Source organism: Amblyomma americanum, chromosome 8 (genome assembly GCF_052857255.1).
Source record: "Amblyomma americanum isolate KBUSLIRL-KWMA chromosome 8, ASM5285725v1, whole genome shotgun sequence".
NCBI classification, from domain to species: Eukaryota; Metazoa; Arthropoda; class Arachnida; order Ixodida; family Ixodidae; genus Amblyomma; species Amblyomma americanum.
The window spans coordinates 73,948,829-73,962,600 of record NC_135504.1 but is presented as its reverse complement, the minus strand read 5'-3'; the positions used below and the strand labels follow the sequence as shown (position 1 = coordinate 73,962,600).

The following is a 13,772-nucleotide window of genomic DNA, read 5'->3' as shown; positions in this document are numbered from 1 at the left end:
TTCACAGAAAAAAGTGTGGCAAGCTGTTTTTGTGAGGTGGGGGCTCCTCACCTTTTGCCATAGCACGGTTGTAAGTGCACCAGGATTCCAGCCCTTGCAGTGTAGCCTCAGCTGCTCTCTTCATGCCTAGTACATTGTTCTGGTGACTTCCCAGGGCGTGGCCATAATAATCTGTTATTGTTTTTATTTTATCATGCGTCAGCCAGCCCTTTCCTCCCGGTGGCTTACCTTGGGCCTTCATTTTGTCAACCTGCCCACGCAAGGCTGCTCCCAAGCGCTTATGCACATGATTTATGCTGTCTTTTTTTTTTTTTTTCCACCTTCATAAAGCCATACACATATTCTTCTTTCAAGGTGTGAAAAGTCCTTCCTGCTGTCTCCAACGGACAGCATCGTCGTGTATCACAGCTTATGCTTGCCAAGCGACCTCTGGAACAAGCAGAGTGCAGCCTGAACCTCCATTTGCCCGCACTTGCAGTCAACATTCTTCTGACATTCAGGAGAACGCGTAGCCCTGCTCACTTGGTTTTGGACTTTTGTACACCCTAGGCAGAAACTGGATAACATGATGTGGTCTATGACTCGCTCGGTGAACATCTCAGTAATACATCCAGCCGCGACATGCAAACTGTGGCCACGCTTTAGCCAGGTTCCGTCAAAAATCGCATCAATGTTCCCTGGTGGGCTACCCAAGTCTTTGTAAAGCTCCTTGTCCGGGCCACACTTGCGACTTCGCTATCTGTTGCAGCAGTGCTGCATGCTTGTACCATCCTGGTCATATGGCCCTGGTAGGCTTTGTGGTCAAGACCACGGTAGGAAATGTCCATTGTCGAGAAGAAATCACGTAGGGCTGTTGCTCCCTTGCCAATGCTCTCAATTGCCTCCATTGTACGAACATTCACTTCGAATGCAGTTCTTGAGGCGTCACTGGCCACCTTGGGCGAATAAAATGAGCATATGCTTGGCACTGATTCCATACTCCTTGCCTTGGTCCTTCGTCAGGGCTACCAATTTCTCACTGCACTCGGCACAGGGCATAATTCCTACAAACTCATTCACAACATTTAAATCCACAATCATAAATTCCATGCCGCTGTCATTGATGTTCTCTTCCAAGTCGCCGATGTCGAGCAGCTTGAACTTGAGTTCTGTTTCCAGACTGCAACGCCAAGTGCGCCTTTCTTTTGTCAGCTCTGTTTTCGTCCGCTGTGAAAAAAACAGTGTCGATGCGGTTCAATCTTGCACTCGAAGCCTGGGCCGACGATGCCTCCACGCCAGACGCGCTGGGTTGAGGCTCGGAACTTGATCCGGCAAGGATACATCTGAGGATTCCGGCAGTGTGTCATGCCTTGCCGCCTTCTATCGTGCATTGCACTTCCACTTCTTGCCAAATGCTTGAGACGATGATCAGACATTTGGGCAGCGAAAAAACACTGGCCTGTCAAATGCGATCACGATACAAGTGGCTGAACGAGAGAAAACTACTGAAGCAATGCAGCAGACAATGCACGCAGAAAAGGAGAAAGAGAAGATTCGGCGACGGGCCAATCAGAAGTGAGCGTGAAGCGTGCGCTTTGGCCAATCAGTGACACTCGTGGGCCTTTCCTGAGACACGCGACAGCGGCGGATCCACATAACCAACGCCATTTTGAAGCATCGCAAAATATGCAAAAAGAAAGCAGCTTCAAAACGACCTTAAGATGGCAGCCGACAGTAGCCACGTTTGGCCATGGTGAGTGTGTGAACTTCGAACATATTTGGCCAAATTTTGGGCATTTCGCGTCCACCCTGACGCATATAATGCCATTTTTTTATATATTTCCTGTTTGAATTGCACTTGCTAATTTTGCGGAGGGATTCTTGAATGTCTAAATGTAAGGAAAATGCACATTTCCTGAAGTCGTTTTCTTTGCGATTTTTTACCATTTCAAAACCCGCGTCTCCCCTGAAATAAATTGGTCGGCCAGTTACGCGTCAGAAACAAGTACTGGAATGCATTCGCATGAGCAGCGAGCTTTAGTGCTAGAATATATGACGCCATTTATGCTCCAAAACATGTTTGTTTACAGGGAAGCATTGTCAAAATAAAAAGTAATCGGCGAAGTGCATTTGCTTGCGTTTCTTCTGACGAGACTCCATCAGCATCATCTGCAGCTTGCCCAAAGCTCCTGCGCAACGTCAGAGTTCTCATTGACAGAGAAGTGGTGTGCTGCAACATCGAGCACAGTCGCTGCTTCATGCGCACTTGGCGGTGGCATAGTCTCGTCGCCGTTGTCGGACTCATCACTGTCAGTTGTTCTCACCGCACATGAGCCCTGCGACATAAGCTCGGTGCATGCAGCCTCAATTATATCAGTGCCACCCAAGGGCTCCAACATCTCCACACTGCTGTCGCCATAGCTCACACTCGCAGAACCAACAAAAGCAGTCATCGCCCAAACCGCCATACTACGTTGTTTGCATTACATGATCGTGACCCAGCAACCGTGGCACAACAAAAACCTGGAACGGCTCGCGCCGAAGCGTTAGCAGCTTGGGCGAGTGCTCCGGCAGAGAAACCCTGCTACAGCATGCAGTGGAACGCAAGCTCCGTGAGCCTCGTGCACTCGGCTTCTTGTTCTTTTCCACTGTTTTACGTCTCTGGTAAATTTGGAGCGCGTTTTACATGCTGTGGGCCAACGTCTACCTACGAGGAGCGGTGTCAGCCAGTGGCTCCCAGTTCGAATTAACCGTAACGGATGCCGACTTGTTTGAATTATTGCAAGTTTTCTCCCATTGAAATACACAGGGCTGTGCCGGGACCCGGGCGTCAGTTTGAATTAACGAGCTTTTACTGTATTCGGGAATTTTCGTATATTCGGAAAATCTCAAATATCAACTTCTCGAATACAAATACGAATTTAATATCATATTCGATTTGTATTCGAAATTTCGAATATTCGCACACCCCTACATTAAATTAAATGACATATCACAAGCAGCACACAAAACTGCATGTTCCCTGAAGATTTCATTATTGCCACTTCATTGACTAAGTCCCTTATTTTGAGAGGAAGGCCACTGTGGGGGGAAATGCATTTACAAAAAATGTTTTCAAAGAGCACTGGCGAGCATACCTATCCTGCCTTGCTGAATCACATTTTAAAAAATTATCGTTGTGGAGGGAGATAATTGCACTGCCTTGCATGTTTTGCTTATGGGGAACTGGAAATAATTTGTTGTGCTGACAATTTCGCAGTAGAGGGGCCTGCGTACATTACACTTATGCCCTTTGGAGAAGCGCCAAGGTGCAACTTGCCTGGTGCTGAGGGTGACTTGGTCCTTCTGCATGTGCTGCGCTGCCTTGAGCAGGCCCCTGCGCTTCTCCTCCAGGCTCTGCAACAACACAGCCGCAATTAGGCTAACACGCCAGGATTGGAGAAACTGAGGAATCTATGGTCCTCAGGAAAGTTTAATAGGCTGTAACCTCTGTTTACAAGATATTCATTCAAACAATTCACAGGTCATTTGCAGCACTGTGACTGCTGTGGCCATCTGAGCCAATCAGAACACCATGCCCTGCAAAATGTATTTCTCTGCTCCCCTCATCCCGTGACTGGCGGCTCCATCCCTGGGAGAGAAAGAGCACCAGTGTCCAGCTGCTACTCACAGGAGACTTGGCCCACTCAATGGACAGCATGTTTACGAATGGCGACGCACAACTTGGCAACAACCTCTGCTCTGCTGTTCGTGCAGACATTCTCTGCTAATTTAAGGGGGGACACGGCTCTTTCGGGCCGATAATTCACGAAAAAATTGGTTTTTCAATTTTGTCATGTTCGGATTCACGAGGTCATTTTGCACCTGACATCGAATTATTAGAAAAAAAATAGCCAGTATTTGCTTAGTAATAGCCATTTAAATTTCCGAAAGCGCACGATTTGCCTTTTAAATTGAGTTCAAATCATGCCTCACCGTCGCTCGGTACCTACGCGCTCCCCCGACGCCATTTTGGTCTCGTTCGAAAGCTCACGCCTCCAGCTTTTTTTAAAAAATCAGTAAGCAACGCTGGGATTTTTCCGTTCGCGGACAAATTGACAGCAAAGAAAATGTGCGCGCCGCGTTGTCATTTGTTAGAAAAGCCATGTGATCAAAATGGCGCTCTGCGATTGGGTAGGCCTCAGGTTAGGCTTGTCTGCTCCAGAAGCGCGGCGCCATTTTGAGAGAGTCTGCCACGTGGCGCATGAGGATGAAGTATCACTCGTTCCATCGGTTCGGTGCCCAGAAATGGAGAAAATGCAAAAGGCACAAGGAGCCTGGACTATCGCAGCCTCCCCGGAGCGAAGGTCAAAGTGCGGATGGCACGCTGCCAACCGCACCGTGAACGACCGTGAAGCGCTTCGCAGACACGCGCTGTCAACAACGACACATCGCTAGTGCTGCTACCGGCTCCGCTCCCGAGCAAAAACGAAGAAAACGCTGCTTGAATTGACGCAGCCTCAGCAGGACGAAAGTGGAAGTGTTGTTGGAGCACTGGCAAGCACATCGTGAAAGGCCGTGAAAGCGCGTTGCGGACCCGCGCCGTCAACGACGCATCGCCAGTGCTGTCGTTGGCTCCACTCCCGAGCAAAACCGAAGAAAACGCAGCTCGAGTCGACGCTGAAGTGTAGTTGGCACGTTGCCAGCCGCGTCGTGAACAACCGCGACGCGGACGACGGCACACCTCTAGTGCCATCACCGGCTCTGCTCCCGGGCAAAAACAATGTGCAGCTCGAGTTACGCCAGCCGCATATGCATCCATGCTGGAATTATGACCGATAGCGATGTGGTCAAAACTAGTGCCCGTGAACGAGTGATACTTTGTTTTGAATTGACGCTACCGACAACGCGAAAGACGAGCATTTCGTCGCGTCTGTTTCTGAGGCCCCACCAAGAGGCAAAAGTTACCTGTGGGCATCATTATGATGGCAAAAAGGTGGCAGAGAGATGAAATACATCCCGATGATTATGCCCCTGATACATTCGTATGAGTTTGAAGTTGTTCCTGTCGCATAAAGATGGTTGTAAACGTTTTTTTGTCGTTTTCTCAAAACACCAATTTTAACACATTTGCAAAAGTGCAGGGATGATATCTCTGGTTCTAGGTGGGCTAGCTTCATAATTCCTTTTTTGTTGGAAAGATGAACTCACAGAGAGCGAAATAAGACTAAGTCAAGACCAGTTGCCAATCAGCATAATTTTAAAACAATCCATTTCGTCTGAGCCGCCATACTGAATTTTCCCTGGTAAAGTTTAATGTGCTGTAACTTCTGTTGAAATGGGCCTAAAACATTCATATTACCTTATCTCACACAGTGGGCATTCTAGAGCATGACTGTATGCTAAACTTCACTGTGGCCTTTAGTGTTACATAATTAAATTACCTGCAAGTTTCAAACAAAGATTACATAATATTTCGATATCTTGTTTCACAGAAAAACTAAAAGCATATTTGAAATCAGCATATTCAAATACATAAACGTGGTAAGTTTCATGAATATCTATCAAGAAAAAAGAAAAACAGTTCTAAGAGGGGTGCCTTAAGAGGGAAGCCGGGTCCTGAAGAAAAAAAAAATCCCGAAAAAATAGATAGTTCAATTTCATTATTTTTGGATTCCTTATGCTTTCCTGCATCTATTCCTGAAAATTCAGCCCCCAAAGACGTTTTATAACTGAAATACTGGCTATAATATAGCTCAAATGACGAGGATTGCGTGCATGCAATGTGCCAAATTCCGGCGGATCGCAGCCCTCTTGGTCTCGCTCGAAGGAACATCTTTTCGGCTTGCTTTCCCTCCAAGCAAAGGCATCCCAGACTACCCAGCAAACAAAATACAAAGCAAAAAAGAAAAGCAGCATAGAGCTACTTCATTGGTCCCTGCGTGGCGCGAATTCAAACGGCCGCATCTGATTGGTTGGCAGCTATTTCCGGCTGCTCCATGCGGAAACACAGACAGCGCCATTTTGGCAAGGCTTAAGAAGTCATGATGCCTCGAAAGTTCCACACCGTGCACAAATTTGGCAAAAAACGTAAGAAATGTGCCAAAAAGCATTTCCAAGTGCCTCTGTCTTCAGTGGCAACCACCTTCACGAACATCGGAGCCCACATCAACAGCGGAACGTTGTTCGGCAAGTGTGGTGGCCACCTCGACAGTTCCCGAAGTGGATGTTTCAGCTAGCTTCAGTTTGCGATGAGAACGCACAAGAGCGGACGTGCACTTCTTGTCAAGCGAAGAGTGCCAAGTTCTGACGCAGCGAGCGGCGGAGAGAACGGCCGAGTTGGCATCAGTTTCAGCGACGTCATGAAAAAACGGAACTTCTCGCAACAACGCCTAGTGCGCCGGGTGTTTTGTCGACGGCATTGACCATTCTTGACCTCGATGCAGTAAACAGTTTACTGCATTCTACTGCGTGCCGGACATGTCGCGGGACCGTAAAAACCACAAAGTACAATGTCAAGTATAGACTAGCTGCAAAGCTAAAAATGAAATGCATCAACTGCAGTGAAATTGGTGCTGAATGCAGCTTGCCTCGAGTCGCAGTGCAGTTGGAGGCAAATTGCAAGCCTTTCGAAATAAATTTGCTCGTGGCGCGTGCTGTTCAAAGCAGCTCTAAACAACCTCTTTGCAAATCTGAGAATGTCGCATAAAGGCCTTCATAAAAAGACCTATCAGGACTACCTGAAACAGAAACTGAACCCGGCAGCAAAACGAGCATGCAGCAAGAGCCTGGATGAGTGTGCCAAAAGAGTGAAAGACCTCTACGAAGAACTGAACTTTGAAAACCCAGGGAACATTGCTGTAACCTTCTTAAGATCTGCTGTAAGATCTTGTGCAGAAGATTTCTATTTATAAATGATCTAGAGTCACCAAGGAGTGCAGTAAGGCATAAATGGGCATTCTAGGGCGACTTGGACGAAAGTTACAGCTGGCCAAACTTGAGAGGGAAAAAGCTCATTTTGAAGACAGACGAAGGATTTATTTTGAAAATTTTCATAAGGAAGCAGTGGTTTAAAATTAGCATTACTGCACAACCTGTGCATTTATCTTTCTAGCACAAAAAGAATTGTAGTGCAGTCGATCCCGGACATATCAAATTATTGACTATATCGAACAGTTGAAAAATCTCCTCGGGAATCCCATGCAAAAGTATAGCGCTATTGTTCACGTATATAGAACTCCCATGCACCGGCACATCGATGTATCGAACTCCATGCTGAGCTGCGCCCCGGCAAGTGCGCTTCTCCCACCATACCCCACCCTTGCAAGTGGGCTTCTCCCACCGAATCCCACCCCCGCAAGTGCGCTTCTCCTCACGAAGCTCTCGCGATGTTCCCGCGGTCTCACGCGCACCGCCCCGCACTCTGAGAAAGGGGCGTGTGGGTAAAAGGCACGTGACGAGGGGCACTTGGAGTGCGATTGGGTGTGAAAGGGAAGTGGGAGGGAGAAACCACACTGACCGCAGGCACCCGTTTCCTGTGTATTTGGTTGGCTGACACTGCTGGCGCAGCGATACGAACGAGGTCAGTGCAGCTTGGGCTTGTGGTAGTGCGGAGAAGCGGAGCGGTGCGTCTTTCGATTCACTTTGTTCCTTTCATTCACGAGGCCAACACGAAGGCTTGAGACTCGTGTGATGCAGTGCGTTTTTCTTTCCGCTTTTGGCACATGTTCCGGAGCCATGGCGGCGAAAAAACGCAAGAATTTGGATTTTTCAACAAAGGCGGACATCATTCGACGGGTGGAGGCTGGCGAGAAAAAGCCGTCGGTTGCCGCGGCGTTCGGAATTCCTCACAACACCCTGAGTACAATCCTCAAGAACAAAGCCGACGTTAAGCGGAAGGCAGTGCAGTCCAGTCGCCCTGGAGCGTGTAGTGTGCGCGTCCCAACCTATGACAAGGTCGAGAGGGCGTTGTACGCCTGGTTTTCGGAGACACGTGCCACTGTTGATGGACCAATGCTCATGGAGCAGGCCAAATGGTTTGCTGTGGCCTTCGAAGAAGAAAGCTACACTGGTGGCACTGGTTGGCAGCAGCGATTTAAGAGTTGCTACAGCATCGTCGGAAAGACCCTTTCGGGCGAAAGCGAGGCGACTGGCACAAGTCACATAGAGAAGCGGTTGTCCGAAGAGTGGCCAAATATTTCCGACAACCTTTCACCATCACAAATATTCAACGCAGATGAGACTGCACTGTTTTGACAAACGCTGCCAAACAAGACTCTGCATCCGAAGGGCACTGCATGCCATGGTGGAAAGAACAGCAAAGTGCGCATATCGATTTTGCTTGCTGCAAATATGGGTGGGTGACGCAAAATACGGCCGTTTGTCATCGGAAAGAGCAGGTCGCCACGCTGCTTTAAGAACACGAGAGGCCTCCCGGTTCGATACGTGTCCAATAAGAAAGCTTGGATGACACGCGATTTTTTTGTTGAGTGGCTACAGGCGTGGGATGCCGAACTGGAGAAGTCTGGCCACAAATTTTGTCTTCTTCTTGACAATTGTTCGGCCCATCATGCTGTCTGCCCATTAAAGCAGATCACCCTCTAGGTTCTGCCGCCAAACACAATGGCAAAACTTCAGCCTCTTGACCAAGGCATTGTGAAAGCGTTTAAGGTTGCATACAGACGACTGGTGCAGAGGCTCCTAATCAACCTTCGATTAGGAATCGAACTCAAGGTGGGCCTCCTCGGAGCCATTCAAATGCTGGCTGGTGCTTGGAACAACGTGAAGAAAAGCACAATTGTGAACTGCTTCCGCAAAGCAGGCTTTGTGGTAGCTGCAGACGACGGATGTCTTGACAGTGAAGATGATGACACCGGATGCTTGGGCAGCCAATTACGCGAGCTTTCGGCATTCCCAGGCGCCATCCCAGGCAGCGTTACAGCACGCGATTTCGTCAGCACTGACGACGGCGTGCAAGCTGTAGCGGATCGCGCTGATGCGGAGATTGTGGCTGACATCATGGGTGACGAGGACGCAGACTTGAGCAGCGGCGAAGGTTCCGACGAAGAGGACCAACCACCATGCACTGCAGCTGAACTTGCATCAGCATTTCAGCGTCATTTGCTGCTGTTGTGGCACAATGGAAGGAGCTGGCCTTTCTCATTTGGACATTGTCACAAGCTTAAGGACAGCTTAACGAACTTGATGGTGCAGAAGAAAAAGCAAGCAAAGGTCACAGATTTTTTTTCTTCCGAAATAAAGTGCTCTGGTCATTGCGCTGCGTTTTTGTTTTTTTACGCGCCTTTGAGGCACAGATCGGTAAGTTCCCGTTAGTCACGACATCGGGAAACTGCCTTGAGATGTGTGGAGTTGTTTTTGACATGCATATTTTGACATGCATATTTTATATTTCAAATTATCGATATATTGAACTATTTCGCGATCCCCTTTCAGTTCGATATATCCGGGATCAAGTGTAATAGCTGATATAGAACTGGAGGCATCGCTCCTCCAAAATTCTGAATGTGCCAAAAATGCTTTTGGCATATTTTTGTGGTGCCAAGGCTAACTAGAAATGACTGAAGTGTGTTCTGGCTGGTTTCTGATGTGGAAGCACTATTTCCCGTCGACATAACTGCGCTTGCAACAAGGAAATTGCTGGAGAACAGATGGCAAGGGGGTGGAGGCTGGAACCCAAGCCGAGTGCCTTTGCACTGCGGCCTCCCCAAAGTTGCGGCGTGTGATTGTATAACGATAACGCTGCGATAGCAGTCAGCCCCTAACAGACGATACCAATGATACGTGCTCTTTGCTCATCTTGCCCCTCAAAACACTCAGAAGCGAGTTCATTTTGTCAAGGTTTCCGATTCCGCACGTTGCGGGACGTCGTTTCGCGACAGCCGCCGGTGCCGTGCTACCAGCGTTACCAGAAAGTTCGATCTATTGCGCCGTTGCTGGCTGTCCACGAAAGCTGCTTAGGTATCGCTTTTTCATCTGCACAATCACGATTACGCTCTCTGTACGTGGCAGAAATCGCCCTGATCATTCCTCGCCGTTGCGATAAGCACAGCCGGTGACGGCGCTATTGGGCCATCGCGAAGCGTCGGTGCTGCATTGCCGATTGTAGACAAAGGGATGTGATGATGCAGCGTACTCAACGTGCTTCAGATCTCTAGCTTTCGCTCCCCCAGGATCACTCCCCACTGCAGTGCTAAGCACCGCCGGTTACGACGCTATCGAGCCATCGCGGAGCGTCGTCGCCGATTGTAGACACTAGGATGCGACGATGCAGCATACCCAGCGCACTTTGGATCTCTATCTTTCGCTCCCTTTTAGTGCTTCCAGCCTAAGGCTTGCGCAAATTGAAATATTTCGCACTTAGCGGCCTAAGAACCTCACTTGGTCATAGCAGTGGCACGGCGCGACTCACTCAAAATGGCACCCGGGCTATAAGCGGTAAATGCCGCCAGCCAACCAAAAAATCGCCATTTTGGTCACGTGATTTGGAAAACCAATAGAAGTGCGCATTTTGTTCAATTTTTTGTTTGTTTATTGCTTCCAGGGCCTGCTCATAGTTGCCAACCAGAATATGAGAATAGCCTGAACGCAACCTTTTAATCGAAACCAAAATGGTGCTGGCGGAGCGCATATTTCTCGAACTGCGGGTGAGCAAAGTTCGGTGTGATTAGACCTCAATTTAAGAAGGGATGAGGGTCTTGAAAACTTTTTTTTTATTTCTTAACATATCTTCCTGAAAATTGGCATGCAGATATATTTTTGAATGCTAATCCCAAATATATATTCAGATTTTATATATCTCATCTAGAAATGAAGATATGGCAAAATAATTTATGCCAATTAGGTCTTTTCTTACGGGCCATTATGGTGATTTCTTCATTAAAAAAACTAGCTTTAAAGTAATGCTGTCATTTTTAAGGGCCCATTGCACATCCTAAAGCTAAAGAAATTTTTAAAAAGTCATCACATAGGTCATGAATGAATAACAAAGTAGGAAAAAAAAACAATGTGGGAGTAATTAGCTTACATCTGACCTAATTGCTAGTCTATTGGGTTTAATGAAAATTGGAAAGCTTTAGGATGTAGCTGAGGTGTTGCTGAAAAAAATGATACCTACTTCAATAAAATCAGTCGATGCAAACATTATGAAAAGTTCCGTAAGGCAAAGGCATTTGATCGAAAAAGCAAAGCTGAGAAAATTGCATTCAAAGTTTTGCTTACTCTGCCATTTTTGTTTACTAATCATATGGAAAAATTTAATGCTTTAGCATGCAGCCCAGTCATCGCTGAACACAATAACACAAAATTTACAGAAATCTGTTCATGTAAAGATTGTGAAAACCTCTGTATTGCATTGGCACTTGACAAAAAAAAAAGCTCAGAAAATCACTTGCTATTTTCTTTGAATCTGCCACACATTCACAAAAGTCCTGGGCAGTAGTCCTGGGTGCTGTCAGGCTTGTGCTTCTTGGCCATCCTCTTCTTCACCTTTTCAGCATTGGTGTGGCCCTTATCAGACCTGCACAGCCTCTGTTTATCTTTTTCAAGGCTCCTACCAATGAGGCAGCTCCCAGGCCTGTAACCAAGCTGTGCTGCAACAGCTCTGCTGGTTGCTGCCATTCCTTGGTTGAAGCGAGAAACTGCTTCTTGCTATGTTATCAGGGGCGGCAGCGGCTTGGCGCGCTGCCAAGGTCCACGCTGCGCGTGCTTGTCGAAGCGTTGAGCACGCCAGCTCGGTTCAGCCGCATCCGTCGGCACCGAAGCGGCGTGCGCAAACGCCGAAGTCGACGTTAGGCTTAGGTCAGCCGGCTCGGCCGCTTACGACGACACGGAATTCGAAGCGGCTTGCAGCGCATCAAAAGTCGACATTTTCGGCGGGCTTAGACCAGGCACATCCAACGGCACTGCAGAGATTTGCGGTAACACCGAAGTTGACGCCGATCGGTATTGTCCAGCCGCGTCCACCGGCGATGCTGGCTTCAACAGGATTTGTTCAGCCGCGCCCACCGGCGAAGCTGTTGTTGGCGAGCTCAGTCCAGCCGCATGCACCGAGGGTACAGCAGCTTGCGGCATCACCGAAGCTGCAGTTCTCGACGATGCAGCGCTCTACTTATTCCATGCGCGTCTCTTTTTGCCGACTGCTTTTCGCGTGCTTGCTTCAAGCGCGCGTCTCGGGCCATCGTGACACACGGAACAGACACCAGGCAGGCAAATACACGCAAAAGCACGAAATTCGAGGCTAAAAGAAGCGATTCAACAGCCAAAATATCTGCAAAAACGATAAGGAAAAAGGCAGAACGAAAAATATAGGAAACAAAGAGGAGCGCGAAAAATGACGGGCATGCAGGCGAAAGCAAACGACGGGAAGGAGCCGGACAACGCGGCCGCGGGAGCAAAGCATGCGTCACGGCCAATCAGAAGGCTGCGCCTCGAGGAGGCGCCCGTTTTACCCAATCGGCGGCTGTCTCGCGACGCTTTCCCCCCTTGCGAACGGGTGCTGATAGCTCCGCTGTGCGAGGGTCTACAGCTTGCCGAGAGGCGCCAAATTGGAGAGCGGGAAACCAGCTTTCAAACGAGACCAAGATGGCACCGATTGGTTCGCATCGCGCGGAGCTACGGCAGCTTGAAAATGGGGCAAACCTTCGCGCGTGGCGTTCAATTTGGGCTCACCGACGTTTCTAAATTGCCGTTTTTTTCATACTTTGAGTTGGAATTCAGCTATAATATTTTGTGGAGGCATAGTTGGGACATTAAATACTTCAAAATCGCAATTTTTGAAAATTGCCATTTTTGACCATTTTTCACGATTTCAAGACCCGCGTCCCCCCTTAAAGGGCCGCACGCACGGTTTCACATCTTTAGAACAAAATAACGCATGAATTAGGTGGTATTTTTCAATAAAAATTCATAGATAGGTGCGCAATGACCTCAGGATCGCAAAAATGAAAAGATCAAAAACCCGATTTTTTGACCAATTTTCAGCCGCAAGGAGCCGTGTCCCCCCTTAACCTGGGAATGAAAAAGCTCACTATACTTTCAAAATGCCACCCTGAACTATCGTTTCAATTACTGCATTAATTGTTTTAAGATAGTCACAGCACTGGTTAAATATTTAAGGGACTATTTGTTGCCTTCCTCGGCCTAATCGGACGAGAAAGCTCCACCTTTCAGAGTCCTGCAAACAACTCGTGAGAAGAAGTACAGTAGAATCTTGGCGATACCAACCTCACAGGGTCATGGAAAAATTTGTATCATCCGAAATTTCATACTGCCCAAAATAAATAAAATCATATGCAGAAAAGCATGGGAAATACATTCACGCAGATCTGTTTACAGCTAACGGGATTTATTTACGGCCGCGCGGCCACTGCTTACTATTTGCAGCGCATACAGTACGACTGAGTATCGCGACGTCGGCGATGTATGGGCAGTCACTCACTGCTTGCGGTCAGCACCACGACCCGTGGTTGTAATGTCGGCGACATACGGGCAGCGCTTAGTGCTCGAGGGTGCAGTCGCGGCTGGCACATTCACATCATTCGTAGTGGCGCAGGGGACTGTTCGAACATCTGAAATTCTGCACATTGTACACAATGCTCTTGGGCCGGGGAATTTTGCAAATCTGTATCATCAAGATTCTACAGTATACAGCACTGGTTTCATCCCCAAGAGAATGCACTGCTCTTTACCTCAGCCACCTTTGGCTTGAGGCGCGCCTGCTGCACCAGTCCTTGGAACACTGTGGTGACTAGGTCGGTCACTTGGTCCACCGTCAGAACAACACTGCAAGAAAACAG

At 48.1% G+C, this 13,772-nt stretch overlaps 1 protein-coding gene across 2 annotated transcripts in view; it reads right to left on the bottom strand.

Moving 5' to 3' along the window:
* The window catches only part of Hel89B (histone acetyltransferase 1), a 211,609-nt gene that overhangs the window by 87,837 nt on the left and 110,000 nt on the right, over positions 1 to 13,772 (bottom strand). For both annotated transcript variants that reach the window (XM_077635155.1, XM_077635154.1), the window contains exons 19-20: positions 13,665 to 13,758; positions 3,299 to 3,375 (exon numbers count right to left, since the gene is read on the bottom strand). In XM_077635155.1, coding sequence (XP_077491281.1) covers positions 3,299 to 3,375; positions 13,665 to 13,758 — 171 coding nt within the window. The remainder of the gene's footprint in view (positions 1 to 3,298; positions 3,376 to 13,664; positions 13,759 to 13,772) is intronic.